At 46.6% G+C, this 15,566-nt stretch overlaps 1 protein-coding gene across 1 annotated transcript in view; it reads left to right on the forward strand.

The window, feature by feature from the left end:
* Positions 1-15,566, forward strand: part of LOC103372817 (BAH and coiled-coil domain-containing protein 1-like) — a 58,833-nt gene that overhangs the window by 25,688 nt on the left and 17,579 nt on the right. The window contains exons 4-13 of the mRNA XM_008302555.1: positions 1,812-1,922; positions 2,194-4,233; positions 4,754-4,865; positions 5,405-5,598; positions 6,633-6,773; positions 7,943-8,127; positions 8,705-9,089; positions 10,006-10,938; positions 13,723-13,889; positions 15,177-15,313. Of these exons, the coding sequence (XP_008300777.1) occupies positions 1,812-1,922; positions 2,194-4,233; positions 4,754-4,865; positions 5,405-5,598; positions 6,633-6,773; positions 7,943-8,127; positions 8,705-9,089; positions 10,006-10,938; positions 13,723-13,889; positions 15,177-15,313 (4,405 nt within the window). The remainder of the gene's footprint in view (positions 1-1,811; positions 1,923-2,193; positions 4,234-4,753; positions 4,866-5,404; positions 5,599-6,632; positions 6,774-7,942; positions 8,128-8,704; positions 9,090-10,005; positions 10,939-13,722; positions 13,890-15,176; positions 15,314-15,566) is intronic.

Here is a 15,566-nt window from a genome sequence, read left to right on the forward strand (position 1 = left end):
TTAAGAATTCAAGCCAGGGAGCTCCGGTAGGCGGTCTGCCAGCTGGCTACGGTCCAGAGAGTGGAGCGTAGCCAGCACAGAGAGAAGAAACCTGGCCGACACACACACACACACACACACACACTGACACACACGGTCACAGATGAGACATATTCACGAAGAAATGCACATATTACCCCACGCACACACACAAAACTATATCTTTCTCTCTCTCTTTGTCCCTCTCTCACACACCTATACTGTCACTCGCCTGCTTCCACACCTGTGCTTGTTTTTTGTCTCTTCTCTCCTGTGCTCTCGCTCATCTCCTTTCCTCCCTCTCCCCTGTCCTCTCATCTCAACCATCTCAAAGCTCTCCACTTCCCTTTCACTCCCTCCTTCATCTTCCATTCCCCCCTCACACACTCACACACACTGTCCCCTCTCCTCTCTCCATACGCCTCACAGCAGCACCAGATTGGAGGCTTTTCATATTGACTCTTCTTCTGGTGTCTTTTTTTTTTTTTTTCCCTTTTCTTTCACCGTTTCGCCATTCATTCAGCCACTAACCTCCTCCCTCCCTCCCTTGTTTTATTTCTCTCCCCATTTTTTGTCACCGTGTCCCTTTCCGCCGTCTTGTTTCTCACCTCCCCTCCCTCTCTCCCTCCCCAGTTTTATCACTCATCATTACCCGGGGGATTGGCCTTAGATGGCTGATAGAGCCTTTTGGCTAATTGTCGCCATTTAGATTCACTGGTTGTTAACCAGTTGGAGTAATCACGCACACACAGCGGAGTGTACACATTCATGCATTTACATTGCAGCATGAACATGCAGAGCTCCCCACACACACACAGCTCACACATGCTGGAAGCAGTGAGGGGGTGTTGGTGGTTTTGCAGTGTGACTGTGGAATGCGTAGGATGAGTTTTTATGGAGTGCTGTTTACTTTGGCCACCACCGTTAAACTTTTAACGGCTGCCAATTAACGGGCCGGCAAGGACACTCTGTGGGGCATGAAACCAGCTGCTGGAGAACACACACTTGCGCACACACACACACACACAATCCAAGCTTTTTCTTCTCCATAGCGTGGGGATGTGTGTTTGTGTACTTGTGTGTATGTAGGCTTGTGGTGATTTTTCTGTGTTTTTCTTCCCCCCAATAACACCCACCCCCCAACCACGACGACAACCCCGCACATATGCACACTCTCACTGACGCTCACCCATCAACAAAATCGCCAAGACCTCCTCTATCCCACGATGCAGTTCAACGTCCTTGAAGATGAGGAACAGAGTGAAACGACCATTTACCTCCCAGTGACCTCCTGGGAGGACTGCGTGTGTGTGTGTGTGTGTGTGTGTGTGTGTGTGTGTGTGTGTGTGTGTGTGTGTGTGTGTGTGTGTGTGTGTGTGTGTGTGTGTGTGTGTGTGTATGCGGGCGTGTGTGTATGTGTTTTAGAAAGGGGTGGGTGGGTGGGGGGGTTGCGATGCTTTATACTATTTGTCTTGGGTTTGGGAAAAATGTGTTTTGTAGAAGAGCAAATTCCATCCAGTTAAATGCTGCAAACACTTGGCAGTAGCTGTCGGCTGTGGTTTTTGTCACCACTTTGTCCACTGTAAATAATGTCAACTCATCTGGCATGTTTGTGCAAAAGTGCATTTATGGTGAAAGTAGCACTAACCGGCCATATTTTTTTTTTCTTGCGTTTTCCAAAATGGCCCCATTTCATGATAGATTGTAGAGATAAACTGTTTGTTTAGAGGGCTGCTGAATGTCAACGCTGCGCAGAAACATCAATTCTTTCTCGCTCTCCCTCCCACTGACAGGGTACCCCAGCTATTCAGGAAGTCTTGCTTCTCCTTTTCTCCCCATGAGTCCCCTGGATCACCATAGCAACAGTCTCTATGGACAGCACCGCTTCTATGAAACTCCTAAAGGTAGGTGTTAGTGAGTGTGTGTGAGTGAAGAAATTGCTTTTTATATACAGTACTTCCCCAAACTGCTTAATCAGCATCACCACAGGAATAAGAACAGCTGCTAACTCATAGTCTTTTTACACAAGTTGGCAATCTCTCATTTCTTTTTCTCAAGATACAATTATCAAAATGCATTTTCATAGTTATTTTAATGAAGCTTAACTTTAACTCTAACACTTAAATCTCTCTAGACTTTTAAGAATCTTCAACAAATTTTCTCCTCTTCTTCCAGATCACTTCTACCTGAGAGGCCTTCCTCCCCAGCCCCCTCTGCTCTCCACCAATCACAGCCTTCCTCCGCTGTCCAGGACTGCCCCAGGCCACCCACTTGGCTCTTGCAGCCGGGAGACAGACAATGGGGGAGGGGGTGGGAAGAGCTCTAAGGATATGGGTGAGAAAGGGGTCTCATCTGTGTCAAAGGAGAAGGAGCGATCAAGCAGCAAAGAGCGGCACCAGGAGAGCAAAGACAAACAACAGCTTCATCATCACCATCCTCATCAGACAAACCCCGCTACCACTCTATCTGGCCACCACCACCAGGCTTACCCCCACCCTCACCATGCCCTTCTTCCTCACCTCGCACTGCAGGGGAGGGAGGAAGACCACAGACACTCTGTGGAGCGACACAAGGAGTACAGAGACAGTGACTCGGGCAGTCAGGGAAATAAACATATGAGTGCCTGTAAACTGTCCAGTGGCTCGGGAGCAGAGGCTGGCTCCGGAGGAAAGGGGGGAGCACTAAGCAGCTGTAGCGGCGGTGGGGTGGGCAGACCTCCATCTGGAGGCAACAGGCGGTGCTCCAAAGATGGACCCATTAATGGGGAGATGAGGATCAGTGAATCCTCAAATTCCTCATCTGAATGTATGAGACGAGGGGCGGCTGCAGCGACAGCAATCTTGGCACCTCCAACCCCGCACTCTGTGGCCTCCTACTCCATGCCTCCACCTCCCCCTCCGCCACCTCCTCCCCATGCCCTGCACATGGGCTCCCCAGTTCCTGGAGGGTGGTTACATCATACACATCACCATCCGCATCCTGAATTTTACTGTCCTCCTGCCCCTCTTACACTCACACCCTCCAAAGAACCAGCTTCCACACCGGGAGGGTTAGGCAGGGAGGCAAAGGTCATTGGTCCAACTTACGTGCCCTCAGTTGGGCCACTCGGGGATCTGGCAGCCCCTGACTGTCGTGGAGCAGGAGGAGGTGGGAGAAAGGCCGAGGATAAGAGTGGAGAAGGATCTTATGAAAGTCCTTCTCATCACCTCAGCCGACTTAGTAGTTGCCAGAAGAAGGACAAATCCCAGCCACACCAGCAGCAGCTGGGATACGGCAAGGCTGACAAACCTCCTGACTGGAGCCAACAGACGCATCACTTTCACAAACCCAGCGCTAACGTGAGCTCTGAGCCTGAACTACGGTCCTGTAGCTTGGAAACATCTTCATCCCTCAGAGATGTTGAGGTTGTGGAAGATGTTTACCGGCCCTCACTCCCACTAGATGCTCAGGAGACACAACCAGGTGCTGGACAGAGCACATCCAAGAACGGTCCCAACACCAGCACTTCTCCCTTTAGGGACTGTTCTCTTTCAGGTCCCGATGGGAAGGTGGGATCAGGGGCAGCAGCTCAGAGGGAAGGACAAAAGGTTGCAAGGATACGGCACCAGCAGCACAGCAGCCACGGAGCGAGTGCAGAAGACAGAGGAAGAGATGGAACTCAGACAGCACCTTCCTGGGGGGCTCGAGGGGGCCACCAAGAGGACCAGAGAAAAGGCACTCACCATGCATCAGTTGGTAAAGGTGAAGTAAGAGGACTTAGTAACAGAGCTCCAAACAATGACCACAACCAGCCCCATTCTCAACTGCCTCCACCTCTGTCCCGCTCCTCATCGCACGCTACCGACGGTGAGGGCAGTGCCATGAAGAACCTAATGAACTACAGCTCCCAGCAGCCTCTGCTGCTGCCACAGCGGAGCCCGTTTGGTGGTCTGGGCTGCCTCAAGCAGGGTGGAGAGAGATCAGAGAAGGGGGACAGAGGAGGAGCTAAAAGCAACACCTCCCAGCAAGACCCTCCCAAACAGTCGCTCCCTCCTCGGCGAGGCTCCACTAACGAGGGAGAGAAAAGTGACAGAAGTGGGAAGGAAGCGGGGGAGGCAGGAGAGGGGGAGGTACGACAGCCTCCGGTGGGCATTGCGGTTGCGGTAGCCAGGCCCCCCCATCGTTCCCCAGACAGCACCCACAGTAGACAAGGCAGGGTGCTGCCCAGCATGAAAGGTCAGACATTATTTATGCTCCTTGCACTGAAAATCTGTGTTATTTCTCTACTTTAAGCTGCATTGAGGAAAAAATTCACAATTAAACACTTATGAATAGCTTTTGGCATTGCACCGTGTTTCTTGATTCTTTTTGACATTTACTGGAGATTCCTAGTAGTGGTCAAATCAAGGCAACGTTGTAAAGCTTTCAGCATCTGATATATTTAGAATCATTGCAAACAAGAATCAGTTTTCAAGAAGCTGCTGTCTAGACTCACCATCTTGCAAGAAATTCATTGCAAAGAAGCAGTGATAGTGATTTTGGCATTTAGTGCAGTTTCCAAAGGTCTTCTAGGTATTGTAGACCATCACTGTTTGTCATTAAACTAAATGAGGTACACTAAGAATTAGTAGGTACAAAAGAAAGATACTGTTTCAGACATGAAATGAACATCACAATATGACCGTATGCATACGAGTGGTGCTGGGAGAATGTCAGTAACTGTCAGCATGTTTCTCCTGTTGTATTTATGTTTCAGGGGTGTCACGCCCTGTGTATCCTCTTGGTCGTGAGGCAGAGGAGAGGAAGAGGATGACCGAGGACCAGATCAGTCTTCACCACCTGGACAGAGACAGAGAAATGATCATCAGGTACACATTAAGTCATAAACACATACAAATATACACTCACACATACACAGTAGCATCTATTCATTTTTCTTCTCATCTGATAAGCTGCAGTTCTTTTATTCTTGTGGCTTCTCTCTCCCAATCTGAAGCTCTGCTTCTCTTTTCTCTCATCCCCTCACTCCATTTACTCTTCTCACCCTTTGATGTAGTATTTCAGTACCCCCTCACTTTCTCGCTTCCCCTCTCTCTCTCTTTCTCCTGAAGATGAGATGTGGTGCATTAATGTTACGGAGACTAATATGGATGTCTCTGAAGTATCAGGCTCTTATTATGTAGTCATATTAAGGGAAGAAAACATATAATGAGAACTCATAGACCAGGCACTAGATGATGGCTGTTCCTGTTGCCGTCACATTTCCTTTTCTTGATGATTATAATGGTAGTAGTGGTAATGAAGATGACAAGGATGAAGATAATGATCATAATGACGGTGATGATGATGACAATAAGAGGGATAATCAAGATAATGACAAAGTTCATCCCGCCTTGTGCCGTGACAGGGAAAACAAGGATTGCGTGGAGTTCGCCAGGATCCACCCTTCTAGTAGTTGCCACGGTGACCTGACCTCTCACCTCTTGGTCCCTGGAGGAACAAGCCAGTTAGGGGCAGACCCTGCTGCACATGCTCACCCAGCTCACCACCACTGGATGCAGAGGACAGGAAGTCCCTCCCTCTGGATGGGACATTCATACAGTGAGTAGAGTAAACAGGGAGCACCTAGACATTCCCTAAAAAACTCAAAAAAATCAGCCAGATCTGAAAAACGATCCCCCCTGACCCCACAGAATCATCAGATTATTTATGGACTATGCCTTTAGTGTATTTAATGAGTCCATGCAATTTTTTTAATTTTGTACTCTGAATATTTTCTGAGTTAAGGCCCCTTAAAGTACAAATTCAGGTCATGTCACTTTTTCCAGCATTTTTGCGCCCTCATAACCTCATACATACAGGGAAAAGGTTTCAGGGCTGAAAAACGCATTTGAGCTCTGCAACCAAATCAATTTTACATCCACTCCAGGTGTCACAATCTGAAGGCAAAATCTCATTTTTGTTCAGCACAGTTTTCATTTAACCAACTTTGAGCATCAATATCATGGGATATATCCTAGTTTCAATGGTAAAACTTCACCAGTTTAATGTCTATGACAGAGTAATAGAAACAGGCATTGGTACTCTGGATGTGTTATCTGTTTTCTGATAATTCATAGTGTGAAGGTAAAATTTTGCATGTCTTCGTTATACATAGAAAAGGTATTATATAAAAGGAATCTGATGACTGAGTGGGTTAGACAGGAGGCACAGATGGATTTTTTATGGAATGACCCACCTAAGATACAGTTTTTTTTTGGCATTTCCACCTTTAATAGAAAGAGACAGTGGACATTGACAAGGAATCTGAGTAAAGAGAGCAGGAAAATAACATTCAGGAAAGGTCTGGGCCAGGTGGGAATCAAACCAATGGCTCACTGCTAACCATTTGGTCACCTAGCTTCTGATGTTTCTGACTGTCCAGTGTGCACAGTTTTGCTTTACACCTAGAATTGGTTCTGTACTTTTAATGCTCTCACCTTGGTGATTTTTATTCAAGTTCATGTGCATTTTTATTGTACTTCATATTGATGTGTTGGATCAATGTGTGATAAATTCACCACTAGCTTTCAGAGGGTGTAAAATAAGTATCAGTGTTGCTCTATTCATTTATTATATGTATGCCTTTATTTCAGGCCTGAGCCACGTGGGGATGAGCCCCGGTTTCCCACCAGGTCTGCCCAGCCCTTTGCAGCCTGTCTTGGGGTCACTTACTCAAGACCCTAACTCTCCACTTGTGGTTCTTCCTACTGAACCCGGGACTCATCATCACCTTGGTACGCTGAGCACCTTCTTACGAAAACAACAGGACCCACACAGCCAGCAGAGCCTATAGTCGCTGCTGTGTACCCACACTTACTGCCCCCCTGCCTCCCTCCTTCTCTCCATTTGTACCATCAAAGCTGCTGCCATTTCTCTCCCAGAGTTTTAGTATCATTGGCTAATCATAATATAATGCTCAACTAAGTCCCTCTGTCAGTGGGACCATGTTTTATAGCTTCGTTAATGGGAGCAGCTATTCCATTGCCCCCCTCTGCATGTGCCCAGCATTATGCAAACCATTTTAACTGGCGTTTCATCTCTCTTGTGGTGGAGCACTGATGTGTTTGGACTGGACTTTGTGCTGTGTGTGTATGTGTGTGTGTGTGTGTGTGTGTATCTGAAGTTGTGTTCATGTCCGAAACAATACGTTATGTTAAGGGTTGTGTTGTTCGTCTCAGCCATTGCTAGAGTGAGAAAAGAATGTGTTTGTCTTTGTGTGTGTGGTGTGTGTGTGTGTGTCTGTGTGTCAGTGCTGCTTTGCAAACAGGCTGTGAAATTTAATTATCTCCCGCCTCCCTTGCCTCACTCCGTGAGAGTTCCTGCAGAGAGGGGAAGTGCATCCACTGAACCCTTCCCCTGGGAAACATTAGCCCACTCAGGCTAATCTCACAGAACAAAGGTTCCCAGCGACAAGGCAGCCAAGGAGGGATGTGTGTATATGTTTGTGTGGATGTGTGTGGGTCTGAATTCATGTGTGCTTAAGGTGGGGCCTGAACAAAAATGTGTGTTCCCCTCCACAGAAAAAGACAGAGAAAGAGTTAAAGCAGGTGTTTGTAGGATGTGAAGCATGCATTCAGGACTCACTGACTGTGTCTGAGACCGACATGCAGCTCATTCAAGCCACAACTGTTAAATCTCCAGTTAAACGGCCACAGCCTCTCTGCAATCCCACATATTCACTGGGGCGGTTCAGGAGTCCAGTGGCATAGTTTTTCTTTCTGACTACCCTGGGTTGTTGCAGCCATGAAAATATGTCTGTTCTGCTCATTTATTTAAAAAATGTATTGGAATGACTTTGTAAAATGGCAATGTCCTCCTTTGTTTATTTAGATCATTTTTCTGTTATTCAAATCAAACAATTGCTCATTTACTATCTGTGGCTTTTTTGTCATTTCTCCTCTAGATGTTCTGGAGCAATCAGGTCTGTGGCCCCCTGTGTATGGAGGCAGAGGCCCTCCTCCTCACCTGCAGCATCACCCAGTCTACTCCCGCTCATTCCTACGGCAACAGGAGCTGTACGCCCTGCAGCATCAGCACCAGCAGCAGCAGCGAGCAATGGAGCACATGCAACGCCAATCGTTGGGACATGTAAGGCTGATTTTAGCATAACCCCAGAAACATTTCGAAAGAGGAGTTGCTCTAGAATCATAAAATTATGTTTACATATTATTGTGAAATTGTGGGCAAGTGCGAATTAGGAAGTGTTGAAATATTGTGAAGGTTCATGTTCTCCCTTTAAGTTGTAAGGAGCAGATTACAGCCCCACTTATCATTATCTGATGTCCTTATTTCTCAACACAAAAAATGTGCAAAATCACACTAAGCAGTATTTATTTATAAGCCAGTGGCTTCCTCTTTTTGCTGGAAAAAGGTTGCACTGATAAAGAGGTGTTGGTGTGGTGCTTTTGCACTCTCACATTGCCAGATCATTTGGCAATCAAACAGTGTGGCCAACACATACAACAATTAATTTTTCATGGCTTTTCTAACAGGCTCTGGGCATTTGTGTTTGTGTGTACTGTCACAACTGGCCATCTAGATTTTAAAAAAATGCTATGGTGTTAAAGTGGTATAATGCACCAAAGTTTAGAAGTAATATTATGTATAAATACACATGTTGTGAGAATTATTCCTAATAATTTTCTCTCTATTTCGTCTCTCAAAGAGAAAACATGAGGAGCACGCTATCACAATAGAGGACTCTCCTCATGAATCTTCAGCCTCCAGAACTCCCTCTTCTTCTTCCTCTTCTTCATCCACCACCTCCGCCCATGCAGCCAAACCCTTCTCTCACACCCCCCCTCCACCTAAGACATCCACCCCGTCTCCAGGAATGTGTCCCAGCAGCCGTCAGTCCCCCTGCTACCACTCCCCGTCCACGCGTCCGCACCCACCGAATCCTCTGACCCCTGCGCCAAGTCCGGCTGCAGCAGCTCCACGCTCCCCAGCACTCAGCCCTGCTCCTTCACACCTCTCTAAAGGGCTGGACAGAGGCAGCGACAGAGGAGAGGGACAGCCACCTCAGGACTACCCACAATCCCTGGAGCCAGGTGCGTGTGGACAAGCCTACAGGCTGGTTAATAAATGCAGTGTCTGAATTGAAAGAACTTTACCAGCAGGTTGAACCATCAGATGACAAAAATTTGAAGCAAACAGGACAGAGAAATAGAGAGATATAGTGTGAGAGATTTAAAAAAAAACAAAAAAACGAAGAGAGGGGGAGAGATGCTGCCGAAATGCGGCACCAGTCTTTGAAGCGTAGTATTCTTTTGATTTTGCAGAAATTGTTTGAAGCATGGCTGATCCCTTACTCTGTGTGTCCTTGAGTGTATGTGTGCACTTTTTTTCTACTAAAGAGGGACAGTGGGCAGGCCAGCTATTTAGGGCAGAGAAAGCATATGGGTGCTCTTTGCATGTATGTGTGTGACCTACCAGTGCACTTGCATGTGTGTCACAAGAGGAAGGTCAGTGAAATCTTCAGACAGAGCCTCCTTATCCTTCAGGGGTCCTTGAGAAGTACAGGCGGAAGGATACGCATTCATCTGGCTGCGTTGTCAGGGGGCGGAGGGATACCATCAATAATAAGAGAGCAGGGGTGACAGGGCTGCTGCTGCAATCACAGGAAAACGGCAGGGTGTCATCAATATCCCACATAGATCTATATACTCACACTTCTACACACACACACACACACACACACGCTCACACACACATGCTGTATAAATACACACTGTGTTTTCGGCACCTTGCTGTTAATGTATTATTCCAACTGTAATCACGTGCTTCATCCTGTCTGCCTGAATAGACTGGCAATGAATTTAAAACACAAAAAGGCAACAGAGAATTTCTGTTTTTTGTAGATGAATACATTTTGCTTTGTGTCAGTCTGAAATTTGACATTCAGACTGGATGTCAGTTTCATGTCAGTGGACCTATTTGACCTTTGGTCTCTCTTCTTCCCACCAGACCTGCCACCTGTTTATACCTACCCTCCCATCACCATGGGTTACAAGGCCGGGCCCTCGCCTCCTGAAGCCCGACTGGCTGAGCAGCCTACGGTGGAGGAAGAGCCAGCAGAGCCTGACTCCAAATCCCTCCCACACTCATGCCACATCCAGCCTCTCACTGTAGAAGAAGAAATGCGGAAAGAAGAGAATGGGAGAGGCTGTGAAGTGGTGGAATCCCAGAGTGGAGTTACAGAAGAGGCGAGGAAGGAAACAAAAGGATGCTCCGTCTCCGAGCCCCAGAGCAAGATTTCTGGATTGCCGCCATGCCCTTTCCCAGCTCCAGTCCCAGATCCAGCTTGCCCAGCCACAGCCACAGGCAAAACCCTAAAAGTAGAGCTCTCTCTGGGTTGCCCGGGCCAGAAGGCTGGCCTGGAGGAGCCTCAGCTATCCAAAGAGCAGGAGGATGATAGGGAGAATGGAAAAGAGGACATGGAGGAGGATGAGGAAGAGAAAATGGAGCCTGAACCAACAGAATGTACTGTCTCTGTGCCTGTAGAGCCTGAAGAGAAGGAGGTCGAGGAGGAGGATGGGTGCAAAGATGGAGAGAATGTAGAGGTGGTTGAGGATGAGGAGGAAGAGGAGGAGAGTAGGATAAGTCCAAATGAGGAGTTGGTGGAATTAATATGTAGTCCTCCTGCTTCTTCCTCATCTGCTGACCCAATTGTCCCTCCCATGGTGAATACAGCGGCCCAGCTCCAAGGGGCCTACATGTGGAGCCTGGAGCTCCTGATCGCCGCGGCTCTGTGCGCCACCAGAGATGCCTTGTACCCACCAGTACCTGTTGACCAGGCCCCATGCCCTTCCTCCCACCACGGTATGGAGATACTGGGGGAACTAGCTGAGCTGGAGATCCAGCAGAGGAGCAGGGAGAGCAAGGAAAAAGAGACTGAAGGTAATAAAACGCAAACTCTCAAACTTGCTTACATGTCTGGCATTGTTTTCCATTTTCAAAACCTTTAAAAGTTGAATGCCTCTGGAATAAAAATGAAAATTTAAAAGCCCCCTCAACACAACATTTTGTATTGTCTTGTTAGTGTAAAAGGACCAAAATGCCCCTAAAAATTTGTGGGTTACCCTAATTTTTATTTTCTTGCCTCCACGAAAGCACACACGTGTTCAGAGAACAAAAACAGCGGCCTGGGAGATGTGTGCAATCCAGATGTGTATCATGTCACACACAAACACACACACATGCAGACACAAAAATTTCCCACTAACTGTCCTGCTTCCTTCCTTGGCTCTTACGCTCTGTTCTTGCCTGTAGACCATATTTTCCCCTCTGGGAAGGGTGTGTGTGTGTGTTGAGGGGACACAGAGATGGACAAACAAGCTAAGCTTCAGACACAAGCCAGGACACACACACACACACACGCACACACACTCACACTCACACCACACACACCACACACTCTGCCCAATGTGTCCCCCAGGCTCTGGCGTCTTGCTTTGCTAATTAGACCCTTTCCTTTAAAACACTTCTCCTGTAAGCGCTCCTATTTTCCCCTCGTCCCTCTGAGAGAAAGTGTTTTTATTTATGCCAGCATCTGTGTGTGTATGTTTTGTGCGTGATGTGCTCACTTGTGTGTGTGTGTGTGTGTGTGTAAGCTGTTAAGTAATCCCAGATGAATCCCTGCTCTCCTCCATCAGAGTCTATGTGTCTCTCCACCAGGCTGCCTGCTCCCTGCCTGCGCCTCCTCCCGCCTCCCCTCCTCCTCTCTCTTTGTTATTTTTTTTCCCCTCACTCGCTTCTCCTCCTTTTTCTTTTTTCTTTTTTCTTTTTTTATTAAACCAATGTAATCTTGTGTGTAAATCCTGCCTCTGCAAGCCTTGTTGACGGAATTAATAAGTGTAAAAATCATAAGTCGCTCAGCTCCTGTCTGTGCATGTTTGTGTGTGTGTGTGTCTGCGTGTGTGTGTGTGTGTGAGTGTGTGAGATACAGAGAGTGTGAGTGTGCATTTGTTTACATGTCCGTGCACGTGGCTAGCATGTGTAATAGGTGTGAAATCAATAAGTCCTGTCGTGGCGTGGAAAACGTTCTCCAAATTGCAACACATTTATTTAAAACCCGCTCTGGCCTCATAGCATAGAATGTTATTAATACTGCTGATGGCGTTTTTGTCATTGTGGATGCGTTCGGGAGATGAAACCGATCCCAGACAGATGCATTTATGGCGCTGCTTGATGCAGATGGATATCTCAGCTGTTCACTGGAGATCACAATTACAGATTAAGGAATCAGGAGATGCTCACTCCCTCCCCTCATATAAATTAGCACAATTGTTTCTATTTACACGTAGACAGAGGAGCTGTTTGTTTCATAGTTTTCTTTATTTCTTCACATTTTCTATCATCTCAATAAACTTTCTTAATGGCCTCTAATGATGACTAGGCCCATATCGACTGTAATGGTTTTTAATTTTCCTCCACTGTTTTTGTTTTTCCCCTTGAAATCCCCTGTGCCGCCTCTTATTACACCCTTCACCCCCGTTCGAGACACAGTATGGTATTATTACTGTGCAAAGATGAGTGTGTATGTGTGTGTGGTATGCTGTGGGCGGAAGGTATCTATCGATTGTGGCCATCCTCCAGGATACTAAACTAGGCGTTGGTGATGTCAGTGGTGATGTCATCCTGTCAGTGTAATCGGAGTGTGCCATTGGCTCAGAGGTCTGACAGATGAGATGGCATTGACCTCTGCGAGCCGGGACAGGACAAAGCCACATCTCGCTGCCTTTTTCCCGCTCGCTCCGTCGCTCTCGGAGGAGTTACCTGTCGTTCTCACATCCGTTTGTTCTTTCACTCCCACTTCTCTCCTCACAGACAAAGACTCCATCCTTTCCGACCCTCTTCTCTCTCCTTTTCTCTCCTGCTTACCGCATTTCTGTCTCTATCTCTCTCGCTCGCGCGCACAGGTTTTAATAATGTCAGATGTCAGTGAATAGGCCTTGCAGCTCCAGTGCACAGACTGTGAGCGATCCAGTAAAACCTCTCACCTCCTCTCCTCGTCTCCTCATCTCCTTGTCTTCTCTCCTCGTCTTCTCCTCGAAGGGGAAATTGGATTCTGTCCATGTCCATAATGAGGAGCTGTAGGAGAATAAATAGATAGCTCAATAAACACTTTGCCTCTTATTGCTTCTCCTCCCCTTTACTCCCCATCCCTCCCTCCCTTCTTCTCACTGCGCCGCGGTCCTCCTCCTCCTCCTCCTCCTACCACCCGTCGTTCTCCTTCTCTCCTCTTCTCCCTCACATACACTCATGCAGTTTGCCCATGTCTGCGTAGCTCAGCGAAAATGTTGTAGGTGCCTGTGTGTATTCAGATTGAGTGTGTTTTATTTGCATAGGTGTGTGTGTGTGTGTGTGTGTGTGTGGACTGTCTCATGAATATTCTGTTTCATCTGCTGGTGCTGTGACAATGACAGAGTTAATGACAGTGACAGATGTAGAGATCGTTCTCTCCCGCTCCCCCTCGTGTGTGTGTCTGTGTGTACGATTAGGCATGAACACCAGTATACATCAAATAAACTACACAGCTAATATCATAAATATCACCACTTTTCAAGGCATCGTTTCATCGCCGCAGAAATAAATCCGTTCAGCGCACAGCATGTTTTATAACACTGTGTCAGCCACGATGTGATGTACCAATCTAAATTGAAACAATCCGTCTCCGTGCAGGTGAGGACATGCTGACCTTTGACCTCCACAGTCTGGCGACGCTGGCGGCCGCCCGTGCCCTGGAGATGGGGGGAGGGACTGTGAATGTGGGGGCTGACCAGCAGTGTCCAATCAGGAAGAGGCTCAACCTGCGCCGGAAGTGCAGCTGGACGCCTCGCCACGAGCCGGTGAGGCTTCAGTGAATGTGTATTCTCCGTTTATGTATGCACTCATAAATCATTCATGCTAAAATGAGGCTGGTTGAAGTGTTAAACAATGGACACACACCTGATTTATTTTTTTATAAAACTTTAGTAAAGCCCAACACGATGCAGAGGGTAGGCTGTGTTGCATTTTCCCTTTATGCATCTTATAGTTTAAAAGCAAGAAACTGAACAAGTGAGAAACCAGCAGAAAAGGCCCACTGGTCATCATCAGTGATGCAAATGATAAATGGACAAGTTTCACACCGTATAACATTGTCGTAATAATTTTATTTGTGTAACACTTTTCAAACAGTAGTTATGAAGTGCTTTGCAGTGCAGTGGAACGCTATAAATAACGTAACAGTAAATAAAACACAGCATGGAACATTTAGACAGACAAAAAACAAATCAACATAAGACAAGCTGAACACTAAAATACAGGTGTACGTAATTCAAACGTTACTTATTCTGAAGTTATTGAATGTTGTTATTATTATTCAAATTTATTAATTAATGCGTTAATCTGCCACGTATGAATGTTTTATGCTTTTAATTTCGTTATTTAACGTTAAACGGAAGTGCTTTTATTTTGAAAGGACATCGGACGGAAAATACGGAAACTGAAAAAATGTAACGGTTGACTCCAACACTAAAGTAACGTAAAGTTAAGAGACCAAACAAAACATAATAAAAGAGAAATTATTGAATTTAGCGGCAGTCGAGCGGGCAAAAAGGTAAAACTTTAATTGTGTCTAACTGTCAATTTATTTTAAGTTCGTGTGGGCTAAAGGTGATAGTTTAAAGTGTTGCCTTGTTCACCTGTATGTCTCCAATTAAGCTCCAGAAACGTCCATAAAAAGGATGGCCTCAGTTATGTCTGTATATTTGATGCTATTTCATTTATCTACAACATAGCAGATAACTACTCTTAATAATCTTTAAATTAGTAACAGAACAATATTTTACTTTTTTGATGCTACTTATTTGTGACAAAATTTTAGCAAGGATCTCTGTGGCCTCTGAGAAATTCCACCTTTAAGAGTCGAAGCTGCTGGTTAACAAAAATGAGCTGCTTTAGGGATCAAACGTCTGAGCTTTTGGTTACGGGAAAGTAATCAACAAGCTGGCCAAACACAAGCTGGCTACATATCCAGTGACTGTTGAACTGAAGTTTGTGTTCAGCATTTAAATTCCTGTGCTTTGTGTGTGTCCACGTGTGTCTGTGTCCATGTTTGTGCGTGTGTGTGTGTGTGTGTGTGTGCGTGTCAGGTGTGCCCAGTGAAGGGCTCCATGGAGACGATGGGAGGGGAGGAGCTGGCCATGCGTGTCCAGCTGGCTGAGCTACAGCGCCGCTACAAAGAGAAACAGAGAGAACTGGCCAAACTACAGAGGAAACACGACCACCAGTGAGCAGACACAGCGCGCACACAGACACACACACACACACACACCTAGACACACACACACACACACACGTCTAGATTGAATTATGCTTTCCAACATTCACAATTCTGCTTTCATGCTGCATCCTCCTGATTTATCAGGACTTGCTGCCTGCTCATACTTAATGCAGTTTGACCTGTAGCCGATACAAGCTTCCTCCTGATTTCTCCTGCCGTCCTGACTGCATCTTTAATCTCTCCCTCCATCCTCCTCCTT

The sequence above is a fragment of the Stegastes partitus genome, unplaced genomic scaffold (genome assembly GCF_000690725.1).
Source record: "Stegastes partitus isolate 25-593 unplaced genomic scaffold, Stegastes_partitus-1.0.2 Scaffold1837, whole genome shotgun sequence".
NCBI lineage: Eukaryota > Metazoa > Chordata > Actinopteri > Pomacentridae > Stegastes > Stegastes partitus.